At 42.0% G+C, this 16,397-nt stretch overlaps 2 protein-coding genes across 2 annotated transcripts; both read right to left on the minus strand.

Moving 5' to 3' along the window:
* Positions 1 to 2,715: 2,715 nt before the first annotated feature.
* Lce7a (late cornified envelope 7A) lies at positions 2,716 to 3,003 on the minus strand. The gene has a single exon (XM_057793034.1). It carries the CDS (start codon positions 3,001 to 3,003, stop codon positions 2,716 to 2,718), a length of 288 nt encoding a protein of 95 aa, XP_057649017.1.
* Positions 3,004 to 14,415: 11,412 nt separating this feature from the next.
* Positions 14,416 to 14,661, minus strand: Lce6a (late cornified envelope 6A). The gene has a single exon (XM_057792922.1). It carries the CDS (start codon positions 14,659 to 14,661, stop codon positions 14,416 to 14,418), a length of 246 nt encoding a protein of 81 aa, XP_057648905.1.
* Between the last annotated feature and the right edge of the window lie 1,736 nt (positions 14,662 to 16,397).

A 16,397-nucleotide genomic window follows, 5' to 3' on the forward strand; every position in this document is an offset into this window, starting at 1 on the left:
ATGAATTTCAAAAGTCTCTGTGCCGTTGTGTCTATGAGTACATATTATAGTGTGTTTTCAATGAATATTATCTCAGTGCCAGACACATTTGTACATATATAGTCTATGATAAATAACAGAATTCTGATAAATGTTTCTTCTTTACATAAGAGCGATGTTAAGCATTCTGAATAGAGGGTTCTGCAAGAACACTTTACAAAAAGAAATCGGAAGCAGGCAGCTAGAAGTGAGTGGACCATCTGAGGGCCAATCTCCAAGCCACAGAGTCAATGAGATTGGTGTGTTTCCTTTCATCCCCAAAGTGAGGGTGACCTTTACACAGTACTTATACCTGCACAGGTCCTAAATGTACCCTGCTGGCCACTTTTATGGCGGAAGTGTCCATCTGTAGCTATGGTACCTCCACAAGCCTCCTTTCTCTGAAGGCCTGTGTCTCCACTGTTACCTGGTCTTTATGCTCAGACATCATTGATGGGATGTCTCCTCCCTGCCATGCTCTTGGGAAGCTCACTTCGTGTGTGCCTAAAACTCTAGCTCCTCCTGGGGCCTTGCTTAACCAAGGTGTCTGTGCTTGGTGCTGGATGAGACACATCTTCCAGGGATGCATGAGCTCTCCCACGCCTATCTTTTGGCTATCTTCTCTTGGCCTTTTTCTCATAGCTTACAGTTATTCTTGTTTTTCCTGTTCTTAGCAAATTCATTCATTAAAATTCCTGTGAAGCTGCATACATGATTTCTACATCTCAGTTAAACCCACCACATAGATACTTAGAACCATAACTCTTAAAACTCCAGTGCAAGAGTTTGGTAGGTCCTATATTTAAATTCAAGTTATCTCATTAACTTACAACTTTTAGTAAAATTTAAATTTATCGAAAATACTTTATATCATGAACATTTTACAATTTAGAAGCAATCTTTTATTGCATTATCTCATTTGATCTTCAAGATAAATCAATGCAGTATACATTTTTGTTGTGGATGTTGTTTCTATTCTCAAAAGTCAAAGTGAGATGCTGGGTGCCACCCTGTTTGGCAATGGGACAACATCCTCCTGCCCATCATGCGATGTCACTACTGCCCCCCTGTGGTTATTATACTTAATGTTTTCTAGACAGCATTGCTGGCCCCTAGGGCCTACTGAAGCCTTACAGCCATTTTCATCCCCAAAGAAACTCTACATAAGACTGAAGGTGGACCAAAATGACCCAGAGGAAATATTTCTAGTTTTTCTATCTTTCAATTCATTTGTTTTCTATTATACTGTACTTAAAATTATTAGAGTAAAGCCTGTGTAGAATTATTAAGAACTAAAGATTCTTGCTGAGAAGAATTAGATTTTATTTTCCGGAAAAATGGTTTCTGAAATCTTTTATGCATATAATTTTAAGTTTTAATTCTTAATAGAAGAATGTTTTTGTTTTTTTAAAGAAATGTAAACAAAGTATTTTGACATTAAAGTTGATAAAGAATTTTCTCTGTGACACATCAGAGGTGAATAAATTTTTTTAGGACCAATGGAATACTTAAAATGTTGAGTATATCCCAAGCTTATGGCAATATTAAAAATAAAAGAAATGACACTAAAGAAGGTTCCCTATCCATTAGATAATATAAATCAAGCTGACTATTATCCAAAAATTTTGTTTGTAAATTCCTGCCCAAGTTAAAAGTTGTGTGCTCTGGAATCAGATAATCTGTTAGTCCCTTCCTAGTTTTCTGATTAGATATCTTATTTTCTCAACTGTCTATTATATGCTAATGAAAAACATGACATGTATAATTTACTGTCCACAATGACACTTACAACCTCTACAAGATTTGTGACTAAAATTATCACTTATATGGAAATTGTTGACATGTGTAGAATCTCTCGTATATCCCTCACCAACCTTATGAACCCCAGCCTGCCTCAGAATTGAGGCTCAGAAACCAACCCAGAGGGTGGGTGGGACACCTCTGTGGCCTGTGGATCACTGTTGGGTTGGAGGGGACAGTGCTTTGAGAACATTTTCCTAAACCCATGACATCTGTCCCCTTGAATAGAAAAGGAAGAGACTAAAATGTGTGGGCAGCCACACCACGGCCTCACGGGTGTCTTTCTATCTGGGTTGGCACAGTTGCTCACTGATTCTGGCTCCTGTGTGGAGATATGCAGTGGGGTCTCAGTAACTGAGAACTATGGATGCCCCTGTGCCACCTTCCTGGGCATCACACTCTCCCACCGAGAGTCTGGGCAGCAGAATGTCCCGCGTGCAGGAGGACTGCTCAGCGACGCTGGGACCTGAAGCAGCAGTGCAGTAGCATTAGGAGTATCGGGCTGTTTGTGGTCTGGAAACATCCTTCAGCATCTTCCCTCAAGATCTGTCCTGCACACAACCCTTCTGACACTTAGGCTCTGGATCTATCTGCAAAGAAATTTCCTGCTTGACTGCTTCGTCGTGGAGTCTGGTGTGAGGAATCAATGCAGATCAATAGAGGTTATACTAGGAAAATCAATAAACACCAGGAAGCTAAAGGTACCATCATAGACAAGCTTTATTTCTGCATACTGACAAAGCAAAGCGCTGAAAATAGTTGTCTTTCACCTTCAGTTCTTCTTGGCCTAGGAGCAGAGCCAGTGCCAGGAGGCCCAAAGGATCCCATTACCCATGCAACTACTCCAGGAGGGGAGGGAGGAAGGCCGAGTAGCGAGGAGCATCAGTTCAAGGCTGGTCAACTGCAGTTTCCAGAGCTGTGACAACAGCTAGAACATCCTGGGGACTCGTTCTCAGGGCAGTCAGAGCGCCGAGGCTGGCGAAGGTAGAATCGAGGAAACCGGTGAGACACTAAGGAGCACCTGCCTCCGAAGCCGGAAATGCAGCAGGTGGAAACACAGCAGGAGGGGGCTGGAGGGGCCCTGGGAGGGAGGCATGGAGCAAGAGCCCAGGGACCTGGAAGGGGGCACTTGGGTGGACACTTAGGAGAGAGCTGGCACTTCTGCTTCGTTTGCTGGGAGGACATCTTGGTTTAACTTCGATTATCCTAAAGGGGAGAAATACAGACATTTTGATAAACTAGTGAATGCACACTGTTTTGCACTGATAATTCTGCACAGACTGAAACACTGCAGCTGAATCTGTGAAGAGAGAAGCCCTGGTTTCCCAACATGGAAGAAGCCCAGCAGTGGGTAAGCCAGAATTAATTAGGTAAGCCTTCTCCTCCCTGCCCTGATTCTCTTAAGACTCTAACCTCAAACGCTTGAAGCACTTGGTGGTTTTCCAAACCTTAAGCTGGTTTTTTTCATATGATCTACGTTATCCATTTACCATCCTTTCCGCCCAAGTTCATCATGACATCAACCTTGCTCCACAGTCTCCCTTTGCTTTGCTTCCCTGTGTCATGGGTTCTGGCTAAGTTCTAACCTTCTGTCCTGTGTGGCTCTCTTGCCCTACAATAGCCTCCTCTCCTCCATGACTACCCATCATTCCAGTCTCTAGTTAACATTTGGCCTTCCTGGGATGGCAGTTTGATTTGTCTTCATGATTTCATATGCCTGAAATTGCCCTTTAGCTCTTGCTCATTCTCCATCCTGGACTGGATTGCCCCATTCAGCTTGGCTGTAGCCACACCATCCATCCCTCAAATGGCCATCAGATCAGTAAGAGGACTCACCTTGTTCTCTTAATACCAGGCAGGCAATGGAACTGAGGAGACCCTGTGAGTAGAAGTCTTTTATACATCTACCACTCCAGACTCAGAATTAGCCATGGATGATGTGAAAGCTGTTTGCCCATCAGGTGACTGTGATGACAGCAACCCACATGCTAGTGGCTGTCATTTTGTTACTGTGTCACTCTGGGTCACCAGCAGCTCCTCAGGAGTATCTTCCCGGGGCATCTCTTCTCTCCATAACCTTTGATAATATTTCCATAAAGGCAAGAAGATCATAGTTTACAAGGATGTGTACATAAATGAAGCTTGGGGACTAGGCTGAAGCTGTCCTTTCTGGAACAGTCCAAAGCAAATGGGGTGGCATATCTAAACCCGGAGATGCTGGGCCAGCTCAGGGAGCCAAGATGGAATTTTGAAGATTTCACCAAGTTTGGAAACAAAATTAAAAGCACTTGTGACCACTAGGGAAGACTCAGTGGATTTGATTCAGATAGCAAAAATGCCTGGAACATTGAGCAATGAAATGTCAGCTGGAAAGAGTGTTGGTTACTGCTGCCCCTCCACACAGGCCACAGCCCTAGCATCCAGTCTGAATGAAAGAGAAGCTCAAAGTTAGTGTTTCCAAATCCTGACCACAGACTCAGGCATCTTTTCTGTGTTCATGGTTCCTCTTTCCATTTTGCTTGTCTGCATCCATTGTAATCTACCTCCTTCCTGCTCAGGAACCTTCTCATTTCCGTACGCCACCCCAACCCCATTTGCTTTTCCTATCCCGCTCTTTCAAACCCTTCTTTAAACTTTCTTGCCTCTCTAGCTTGTCAGTACACAGCTGACAGAACCTCAGCCTTCAGTAAACTCACCCTATGTTTAATCGTTATCAAAATGAAAACAAAAATTTAAAAAAGCATTTTGTCAAGTTGACATTATCATAAAATTGGTTGACCTCAAATGCGATGTCCATTTAGCAGACCCTTTCTCCCCTGAGGCTGACTTCCAGCTCTGTCTCCAAGACTTACACCTATCACCTTCCTTGGTAACTTCCTGTGCCTCACAGGAGAAGCAGCCTCTTGTCTTTTGTGACACTTGCCCCTCTCTTTTCTTTGAATCTTGAACGTGGATTGTTGCATTTTCCTCCTGTAGGAGGCCCGTAGCGTGTTAACCGTTCTGTATCCCCATGCTTCTGCTTATTTCCCATCGTTTGTCCTTCTGTCTAGAATGGAATCTCAGTGCTGACTGTTTATCCCCAGTGCCTGTACAATGCCTGGTGTTCAAGAACCTGATGAGTATTTTGTGGCTAAGCCAAAGGGTTTCCCTTTTTGGCTCTTTCAGAGAGAGAGAGTGTGTGTGTCTCAGAGGCCAGATCAACAGCAAGCATTTGAGGCAGGTTGTGAGAAGCTGCTCCCAAGGTAGAGTCACTGCCTTTGGTCAGTAGCAAGAGCACTGAAGGAGTTTGGTTTGGCTATGTTGCTTACCCTGAGATTTAGAGGTGACTGGACAAATCTTCATGTCTGGGTTTTTATTTATGAGTATCAGATTTCTAGAGGACTCTGGCCTCATATTATTTTTTATGATTTGATTTTCTTCCCGAACATTGATCTGAAACAAGAATGGTTATGCATTTGTTGTTAGGGGAGAGATGTAAGCACATGCAGATAGAGAATATTTGAAGGGCAGGCACAGCTTGAGGGAGAAACTTCATATTGGTATTTAGTTCATCTCATTTATTAGAGAAAACTACTAGCACCTTGCTTCATTGTGTCAAAGAACAGTACCGTGTGTCTACGTGATCCTTGATGGAGTGTACCCCTCCCAGTGAGGGGAGTAGTGAGTTACTGTAGCCCATATTTACAGATAAAGACAGACCATGCTCCTTCTCTGCAATGATCCCTCTAAAAATTGCAAGTTGTTTTTAACAATTGGAAAATAATATTCTAATAGACTGATCTAAGTTATCAATGAATTTACTGATTTGACAATAAAAAACAAGTTTCTACTTATTTATTTATTTGTTTGTTTGTTTATTTAGTGTGTGTGTGTATGTGTGTGTGTGTGTCCAACCAAAAATGTCTTATAACAGATGGGGATGAACTTGGTCTGCTCTGGAAAGAGAGTGATTATAATATTATTGGGAACAAAAGGAGGAAGCATGAGACTGTGGCTGTGCAGACAGGGAGAAGTGCCCATGTGCTGGGCTGTGTGATTTTTCCATGTAGATTCCTGGCTTCTGCCTTATGTCCCTTGCAAGTCAGGAGCCAAAGTTTTCTCACCCCCATCTCCTCTGGCAGCCAGTCCTGCAGACCTGGGTCTCCCGCCACACCTCTGCATTGCCTGTTGCATCAGCTTCATGGTTTTATAGGGAAGACAAGCTGGAAAAGAATGCACCTTGGAATCAGAACTCTGGTATTCGAGCCCCTGATATGTCATGTCACAAGCTTTGAACCTTAAAATAAAAAAGCCAAGTCTGTAAAATGAGCTTAAAAATAGGAAACGTAAAAGCTTTTGTACTGTGATGATATGAATGAACTTGATGAGGGAGGTCTCAGAAATATGTGTTCTACTCTAAAATGTCATTCATTCTTTTTTATTACAACTTTTATTTATTTTACATACCAAGCACAGCTTCCCCCCTCTTTCCCGGCATTCCCTCCCTTAATTCCTTTCTACCCCCACTCATGCTCTCCTCAGAAAGGGTAAGGCCTCCCCTGGGAGTAAACAAAGCATGGCAAGTCAAGTTCTTAATCTTTAGCTATTTGGGTTGTCTGGCAGGAAGTCATAGAAGGCAACTATCTGGGTCTTGCACCCACCTTCTGAGCAATTAATTATACCTTTACCTGATTTACACATGGGATTTAATAGGATCATGGTGCTTAGAAACAAGACCAGAGATAACTGGCCATCTCTCACTCCAAGCATTTTAGAATGGTTGCCAGGGTCTCCATTTGGATGCTTCAAATTAGAGTATGTAGTAAACAGACAGTCTGCAGGCTTGATGTGAGACAGAGCTGGGCCTGGGGAGAGTTCTTTACTAATAAGCGTGTGGGGAAAGGGATTAATTGTAGGATGAATGGAGAGTCTCTGCTTGGTCAAGGGCCCGCCTCGCCATAGCTGGTGCATTCCCTGACTCCACTCTTATCTGCCTGTGCACTTCCTCACCACCTTGCCTGCCTAAGAACCCAGGAATGTTGTGGACTCCTATCTGGCTTGGGTGTTCCCTTTAATGGAAGGGTGAGGTACCAGCCAGGCCAGCATCTGCATGCATGAGATTCTTATCAGCCTAATCCCTAAGTGATGAAAGAGAAGAAACCAAGGATCATCCTTTAGCTGGAGTGGTCGGATCAGTCTTTGAAATTTCTAGCCTCCTACAGGCTAGAAGAACAGGAATCACACCTGGGGTTCACTGTGCTTCCTTCCCTTTGGCACAAAAAATAGCCATAGATTGTATCCAAAGTCCAGAGTCCATGCATCTCATAGTGGGTAGAAGAAGGGACAAGATTTCTTTGGCATAACCTACAACTTTTATGAAATGGTCTTAAATTCCAGTCACATTACTCTACCCATATAACATGTGTTAAAGGCATAGGTCCATATGTGTGTGTGTGTGTGTGTATATCATGTGTGTATAATGGTAACTATGTATAATTATATGTAATGGTAGTTTAAAAAAAATAGTGTGAGACAGCCAAACACTAGGCAGAGCCAGGGGGATCCACAGAAGAGAGGGAGGAAGGACTGTAGGAGCCAAGGGGGTCAAGAACACCATGAGAATGTGGCCCACGGTATCAACTAAGCAGGTCTCTCAGGAGCTCACAGAGACTGAAGGGACAGTCATGGAGCCTGTATGAGTCTGAGCTGGGTGCTCTGAAAATACATTGTGATTGTGTATTTTGTTGATCTTGTGAGACTCTAACAGTGGAAATGGGGGTGTCTCTGACTCTTACCTATTCTTGGGACCCTTTTTCTCCTCATCGGCTGCCTCATTCAGCCTTGATATAAGGGTATGTGCCTAGTCTTATTGTAACTTGTTGTGCTGTGTTAGGTTGATATCCCTGGGAGGCCTGCTTTTTTAAAGGGGAAACAGAGGAGGAATTTGGGGGAAAGGAGAGATGGGAGTGTCTGGGAGGAGTGGAGGGATGTGGGGGAAGTACAGTTGGGATGCAATTTATGAGAAGAGATTTTTTTTAATGTGTGAGAAAGACACAACACAACACAACAAAACACCCACAACTATACAGAGCACAACATTCTGTGGGTGATCTGTAAGGAAGACTGTAGTTTTAAAATTTGTGTTTATTACAAGTTTAAATAGCCTCTAGATGCTGTGTTCTATAGGATTTGGGGTTCCACACCAGTATCATATCCCCCACCCACTAGGATGATGTGGTAGACCATCTCTGGAACAGACGAACCGTCTGAATGCAAACATGAGCCTAGACTGGTGGCTGGCTATCTGAATGCCTCTTGTCTTCTTGGGTCCTCAGTGCCAAATGAGTGTTGCTGTTTGTCTCTTGATCTCTGAGGTAATTATGAGTGTTCTGTGCTTGGAGTCGCCCTCGGTCAAAAAGGATCTATGTGGCTTCTGGTCTGTCACCTCTGTGGGAACAGCTGTGCTGTCCTTTGTTCTTTGTGATGAATGTGATGTTCTACTCTCTGGACCCCGACTTCTACACTGACCTTGAGTTGACCTAAGTGAGGAGGAAATAGCTGAAATGCTACTAGAAAAACATGGTCATAGATGTTACCACCAAATGGTGCCTGCTAGCCCTAAGACAGGAAGGGATGAGGAGACGTCATTCTGCTTATATTTTCCTTTCAGGCAAAGATCATCAACAACAACAACAACAAAAAAAAAAAAAAGGTTTCTATTTTTCAAGAAAGGAGATTCCACAGCCTAGAACATCGAATATTGAGTATTCTTACTGCTGTGCAACTTCACCCATTCAGGTGAGCAGATCCTTCCCTGCCTCCCCCTTTAGAAGATTGCGTACAAATAAAGTCCCTGGCTCATAACCCTTTGATCTTGACCTCAACTTCTTGACTTCTGTACTGGACCAAAAGTCCAGCCCCACAAAAAAAGTATTCTACAGTGACGAAGGTAAGGAAGACGATTCATTTGTCCATCTCCCCCTCACAAAAGTTATTTCCAGTTAGAAAAACAGTGTTACCTTGAGCTAGCAGAGCCAGACTCTAAAGAGGGCAAGGAAGGCATTGCAAAGGCAGAGGCATGTTGCTTGGGTCTTGAGAGGACCATTGCCCTCTCTGGGGCCCTAATAGTCTCTGTCTTGACATTCCAAGCTTGTATTTATATTCTTGGATATGGTGGTTCATGAAAGGGGAGCCTCCCACATCCTCACCTATCTGTATGCACACTTTTATTCTACATGTTTTCTTTTCTTTTCTTAGCAGTGCTGAGTTGGGTTTGCTACCTATAGAAAAACAGAATATTGCAAAGTTTAAAATTGAATATGTATCAGTTTCTAGATTCCAGGGGAGTAGGGTCAACCCAGCAAGGAAAGGCACGGAGTAGGGAAGCTGTGCTTTCTGCATCCATCCTGATTCAGTAACAGATCAGGAATTCTACATCTGGTTGCTCATGAGCCAAAGGAGGAAGTTGTTTCAAAATGCAGAGCCTTCATCTCCAACTAAAAACTACTGGATTATAACCTCCAAGGATTCAGACTGAAGCATATGCATTCTTAAAACAGCTCCTGGGTAATTCTGCTAAGTTTGAAAAGTCTCAGAGTGATCCACAGAACAGAGATGGAGCCAGCCTTTAGAACATTCTGATGACATTTCTGCTGCCACCCTTTTCCTTCCTTTGAACTCCTTTGGAGAATTTCATGGGTAGTTAAATGACGTGCAAAGCTCAGGCCTCTTCCCAAACCACTCACCCTTGAAGAGGCGTTAGCCAGCATCAAGTTGTTACACCTAGCAATGAGATTTGTTAACTGAATGGAAGGGCTTTCACCTTGAAGAAGTCATTATGCCATTAGGGAAGCTCATTTCTTTTGAGTTTTTCTTTGTTTGGGTTTTTTCCCTAGTAAATATATAGATCAGATACTAAAGAATTCTGACAATACCTTTCAAATTCAGTTTTTATATAATTCATTATTACCAAACACTTATTAACTGAGATAGTCATAAATAAAATATGGTTTGGTTATGTTTACAAATGAGAGCTGAAGTCTCATCTTAATGCAAAGAGTTCAAATATCAGCAGGGCCAATACTAAACCCAAGGTCAACCCAGCATTCATGCTTGAGACAGATAAAGAGGCAGAGAGAGTACAGAGTCACCGCTCACAACTCACTAGCTGTCTAATGTCTGCAGTCAGATCATTTTGCCTCAATTTCCGACTTCATTTCCTATAAAATGTGGGGCATAAGCTTCCCCACGACATCCTGGTTACTGATGTGCAAAGCCATGGTGACAGTTATTTCTGCTCCGTAGAGACGCTGTGAGAATTGGCAGCAGCGTGTGCTCAGTGCTTAGATATTTTCCTGCTATGTTGCTGTTATTCCCATCACCATCATCGTCACCAGCTGGCTTTGAACTTGTAAACCCTCTGAGAATTGGGATTACAGATACATACCACCACACTTGACTTTTATCATTGTTATTACTACCAGCTGGTTAGTTCAATGCCACTTAATAATGAGGACATATATTTTTATTTATTTAAAGATTTATAAATACCCACATATTTTTCAATTAAATACAAACCTAGGACTCTCTAAAGAAATGGTTGAATCAAAATCTAAGGCAGAGTCAGAAAGTTAGGGTATACTCAGAACTGAACTACAGATGCTACATGAAAGGCGCACAAAAAGAGCAAATAAAGTTTCCCACGCTAGAACAATATGTTATTCCTATCAACTGTTAAAATTCTGTATATGGGGCATTTTAATATTCATTTATTCTGATCATCAAATACCCATTGTATATATTTATCATGTGAAACCTGTTTAAAAATATATGTACAATGGTATGGCTAAGTCAAGCTAACTAACATGCTTTGCCTTACATAGTTAACATTCTGTTATGATGTGAGCACTTCAAGTCATTGATCTGTCTGTCTTCTGCCTGCCTATCTATCTATCTATCTATCTATCTATCTATCTATCTATCTATCATCTATCTATTATCTATCTATCTATCTATCTATCTATCTATCTATCTATCTGTCATCTAACTATCTGCCATTGCCATGTCTGTCTTGTCTATATGTAGGGACTTTGTACAACATAAGAAATATGTGTTTTCCACTCAGTATAAAATAAAGGTACACTGTGTTCTCTCTCTCTCTCTCTCTCTCTCTCTCTCTCTCTCTCTCTCTCTCTCTCTCTCTCATTTTGTTTTTTGAAACAGGGTTGCTCTGTGTAACAACTCTGGGTGTCCTGGAACTTGCTTTGTACACCAGGCTGGACTGAGCTCAAGGAGACCCACCTACCTCTGCCTCCCGAGTTCTGGGATCAAAGGCTGCACCCCCACCGCCCAGCAGGCACCCTGTATTTCCAACATTAAACTAAAGCCATATTGTGGCTATACTGAAAAGACATTCATAATACAGGCATTTCTTTATGAATACACATATGCTTGAAAACTAAATAAATAGTTTTATTAAATATTTATGAAGAAAAATGATCATCCAGCCACTGGATCACTTCCACAGCAGTGTTTTGAAATGAATTTGATGTAGTCAAAGCAGTGTGTGTATGATGGTGTGTAAAGAAGGTGACCGGAGCAAGGAATCTCAGAATTGTCTAGGAAACATAAATAGGCTGAACTATTAGGAACCATCCTTATTAAAATTAGCTTCTGTCACGCTTTGTTCATTGTTATTTGATAAATTCCTTTCATGAAGATAAGAAGTAAATTTTAGGAAAATAAATTTTCATACATTTGATAAACACAATCAACCAAGCACTGATACTTTTCCTTTGGGGAATTCTTCTCAGAACCCTTTATAACTGTGTTGACTGTGTAAAACGCACTATTTAGAGATCTACTGACTGAACATAGACATTCAGGCACCAAAACACCATTGCTCACAAGAAACTACTGTTCACAGGAGAAGTTATTTTTGACTTTAGTCAAAATGAAGAAGTATGCAGCTTTTTAAAATATAGGTTTACCACAATCAGATTATTTAGACACTTATCAAGTCTTCCATTGCTTCTTTCTATGACATTTTCCTACTGTGGCTACAGCAGTCCCTTAACAAAAGACCTGCTTTTGCTGCTGAGCAGAAGAAATCCCTCTTCCTAAAGCATGATTTTCCTAAATAGAATCATTTTATTAAAGTCTCTCAAAAAACAGTCAGGAATTTCTATAATTCTACAATTTAATTTTAGGCATGTATTCTAATAAAACTGAATTGTCACCAATGAAAATGTTCATTACACTCTGTCTCAACATCAAAAGGGTGGACACAGGAAAGTAGCTATGGTGTTAGTGCCATGTGTTGTCACGTGCTGGTTGGTACTTGTCCCTATGGAGTGTGCTGACAATTACTTTTTTACTGCTGCGTTTTAGTTTGCTTTGTTTATTTATTTTAAAGATTTATTTTGTGTTTGTGGGTGTTTAGTGTGACTGTATACATGTGTATCACATGCATACCTGATTCTGGCAGAGGCCCGGAGAGGGGTTAAGAGTCCCTGGAGCTGCAGTTAAAGCTGGTTGGGAGCCAGCATGTGTGTGCCAGGAATCAAATCTGGTTCTCTAGAAGAGTAGCCAGTGCTCTCAACCACTGCACCATTTCTCCAGCCCATATTTCCTTAACTTTAAAGATTTGTTTGTATTTGTAAGTATGTGTATACAGGTGTGTTGTATGCGTTTTCCACATATGTGCAGTTGTTGGAATAAACCTGAGGATGTCCCATCCCCTGGGGCTGGAGTTACTGATGGCTGTGAGCCACCTGATGTGGGTTCCAGGAACAGAACTTAGACCTTTGAAAGAGCAGCAAGAGTTCCTGGCCTCTGAGGCACCTCTTCAGTTCCGACTCAGTTTTACCATATATATTATAGAATATCATAAAATGATCCTTGTTGTGTTATTTCTACATATAACTAAGAAGTTACTAGTCATGCTTATTTTGATAATAATTCTTAATTTATTAAGATTAAAAAAAGTTTATTTTAATGATCTTCTTTATGCTTGTCAGCATTAAAAATTTATTTTTCTTCTTCTTATACTTTTTTCAGTATTATGGATTTAACAGAAACCTTCACCCATACCTATCAAATGCTCTACCGCTTCCTCCATTCTCCCACACTAACAAATCTTTTTTTAACAAAAAGATTTGCATCATTTCCTGAATAGTAACAATTACACATGCATAATGATGTGTAATTATGACGCATATGTGCATTTGGATATAGGTCACAACAAAGGTAAATTAGGTACTAGATGGCTGTAGAAATGAACACTCTATGGATTGGAAATGGTATGAATTTTTTTGAAAATAGTAAAATTTATTGGACTAGATGCTCAAGAAATGCCCATGAGTGAAAACTCTTCACATGGAGTTTATATTGAAATGAGACAGAGCTGAAGTTGAGACTCCCTTGAGACCTTAAAATGTATATCTCACTCCCCTAAAACCCAGGCTAGTAGGTCTTAGGCTTGGGCCCAGACTTTCTCCAGAAGAACGACACTTCAGCAGTTGGAATTTTATTCCTTAAATTCAGTAAACTCAGCTGGAGTGTTTAGCATAGTTGTTGAGGGTATAAACTCCCGTCTGTCATCTTTCCTGGAGCTCCAGCCACATTGAAGCTCACACTGTTTACAAAAGCCCCCTTTGCCTTGTGTTGGCTTCTGCTGGATCCTCCCCATGGAAGGTGCTTCCTCCCACACCCCAGAACCAAGGTCTGCCTACATTTTAAAGTCCTGCCCAGGAAGCCTGTTCTCTGCAAGCCCCTAAAGGCTCTTCCCCTGTCTTGCCTTTCTCTCTAGAAGTTCTAAGACCTGCATTGATTCATAGCATCAGAGCCTGAGAACATGGTCCTTGTTGGTGCTTACTGTGGCCCTTCCCTTTTTCTACACCATTTTCTTTCTTTAAGTTCTTTCTTTTTTTTTTATTCTTGAGACAACAATTTAATTACAATGCACTCATTTTCCTCCTCTAAACTTTAGTATAAACCCTCTCATAGACCCTTCCCCACTCCCCTCAAATTCATGGCCTCATTTTTCATTAATTATTATTGCATATGTGTATGTATATTTGGAAAGAAACGCACACACATCTTAAACAAATAAGTAGTAAAAAAAACCTTTTGTCTTTAAATTCTTTTGAATATGTTTAAGACATACAAATGAGTAAATCAAGAAACATTAATTTTGTTAGTCCATGTAATTTAATCTGTAATATACCTTTCTTTTTTCTGCTGGATCATAACATTTGCTAGCAGAAGGTCAAATCTCCCACTTCTGTCTTTAAACAGAGGCCAACACTCAATTGTGTTCATCATGAATACATTATGAAGTTTCAGAGAACTGAAATACGGACTCCCACAAATCTTCCCTAAGAGAAGAACCCACTCGAGGGGTCTCTGCACTTCTGAACAGGGTCTTAAGGACACACAGAAGTCACAACCATGCACCACGACCAACTTTATTGTTGCTGAACTGAAGGGGTGGACTGGAGAAACAGGAAGTGTTTTTAAGGCCAAGAGAGGTAGAGGGCTGGGCCTCCTGGTGGAATTCATGAGTTTGAATGGGGAGCAGATCTCTGCAGCTGTGGACTCTCCTTTGTGCCCAGACTCTTAGCACTCTTCCTCTTTGCAGTGGTAGGTGGTACCACCCCTGAGGCAGCGGGGCTGTGGGTGGTGAACTATCCTGCGTCCAGCAGTGTTCGGAAGCCCTGGCCTTTGGGAGTGTGAAGAAGAGCTTGCTGAACATGAAATCCCATAAGAAGATGAGAAGGTCTTCAGACAGGGGTCTGGGCTCTGGGGAGGTGGAAATTTGGGAGCATTTGGGAGCTCCTGAGGTTGTTGCTTCTGTTGTGACATCACTCAGCTAATGCTTCAGATCTGGAAGAAAAAGAACATACTGTTATGTTATAGATGGAGAAGTGTAGGGCACACTTCTCTGGAGTTCAGGCTGCCATCAACGGAGCCAGCACTCACAGCTTGGAGAAGCCTGTTCCAGGAGGAAGAACAGTATTTCCAAAGGGTTGGGTTTCCTGGGAGTAAATTCTGGTGAGAACTTCTAAGAATTTGTCAATAATCAAATCAATAATTTATCCCCCTCATATAAAAGAAAAATAAAGTTTAACTTGCCGAACTAACTAACTTTTTCCAAGGCTGATGTCTGCCGTGATCAAGTGTAAAGAGCCTGCTGTTTGGCTACTTGGCTCCCGGCCTCAGTTTTGTGAGCTCTGCGGTGTCTATCTGCTGTTTCTTCTGCCTCTGGCCCCCATGGGACTGGCCCATGTTAGGTCATTTCAGTGTTCTTGGCATGAATTTTCAGCCCTTCCCTTCTCCCTGCTACAGATCTTTCCTACCTGGTGTATTAGTTTGCTGGGAGGGAAACTAGGGATGCCAAGACTTCCTTAGCAAAGTCTGAAGGAGTGGCATTCAAGCGTCCCTTCACCCCAAAGCAGCCTTACCTTCAATGAAGATGAGTAGACAAGTCATCCCAGGAGAAGGCTGAGGTTTTGTGGGACCAGCACGGAAGGTGCTTTTTTATACATCCTCCAGTTGAAGCCTCCAGGCTACTCGTTATTGGAGGGCAGTCATGGAGTGGATGATCTATCCAGGTGTTTCATAATTACCAGGGCAGGATTTCTCATCTGAATACACCTGGGATGCATTTCAGAGGGAATTCCATGTAAGCTAGTGATGAAAAGGCTGAGGCCTTAGGTTGGCTTGCGTAGACATGAATATACCACACAAATCCTGGGAGGTGAGACTGGATGGGAGATTAAGAAAGGACTCCTGGATTTAATTTAGGATGGGAGAGGGAAGACAGCCTTCAGTCTGTGACCAGAATCGGAGGAAGACCCGGCTTGTCTATCTGCTGGCACCTATGACTGAATGTTCAGCTCAGCACCGTGTGCTCTGTGGGACTTTCCTGGTTCTATCATCTCATCAGTGCCCTAAGTCTTCTGCGCTCAGATCTACAGCTGTCCCAGGTCACAGTGACCTAGATACATACCTTATCTCCTCTAGTAAACGGAGTGACAGATCCTTGTCATTATCACTTCTGCATTCCTAGAGCCTGATGCTATTTCCAACACATGCCAAAAATGTTCATTAATGTTTGATGGAGGGCTCAATCTGCCCAATTTTAGAACAGAGCTTGTATCCCAGGGGAACAAAAGTTGGAAAATAAGACACAGCTCATTCTCTTCGTAGCTAGATGTTCATTTCTTATTGCCCTTTTGTGAACACCCTTTCCAAATCTGTGGGTGGACCTTGCCTGATGCAACAGACTGAGAGTAGGGAGGAGAGAAAACATTCATAAACGCCTTCTTTGAATACAAATGAGAATCTGTGTGTTGATCAAGACGCCTCATGGAAAAGTCTTTTACAAAGCAAAAGTTTTTCTTCGTCTTTTATGAAAATTGATATTATCCCATCTTTTCTTCCTTAGAGGGAGAATAATGTTCCTCACTTCCAGGTGTTTCTGTCTTAGAATATCTGTTGGTGTGCACATCTCACTGAAAAGCGATGGTGAGCTTGGCATTGTGCGCTGGGCCGCTGCCTCTAACCATCCCTAGAAAGCATGCTACAATGTAGAAACA

The sequence above is a fragment of the Chionomys nivalis genome, chromosome 18, assembly GCF_950005125.1.
Source record: "Chionomys nivalis chromosome 18, mChiNiv1.1, whole genome shotgun sequence".
Classification (NCBI taxonomy): domain Eukaryota; kingdom Metazoa; phylum Chordata; class Mammalia; order Rodentia; family Cricetidae; genus Chionomys; species Chionomys nivalis.

Coding starts and splice junctions, on each gene's coding strand:
- Lce6a (XM_057792922.1), bottom strand. CDS start 14,661: ATGTCACAACAGAAGCAACAACCTCAGGAGCTCCCAAATGCTCCCAAA.
- Lce7a (XM_057793034.1), bottom strand. CDS start 3,003: ATGTCCTCCCAGCAAACGAAGCAGAAGTGCCAGCTCTCTCCTAAGTGT.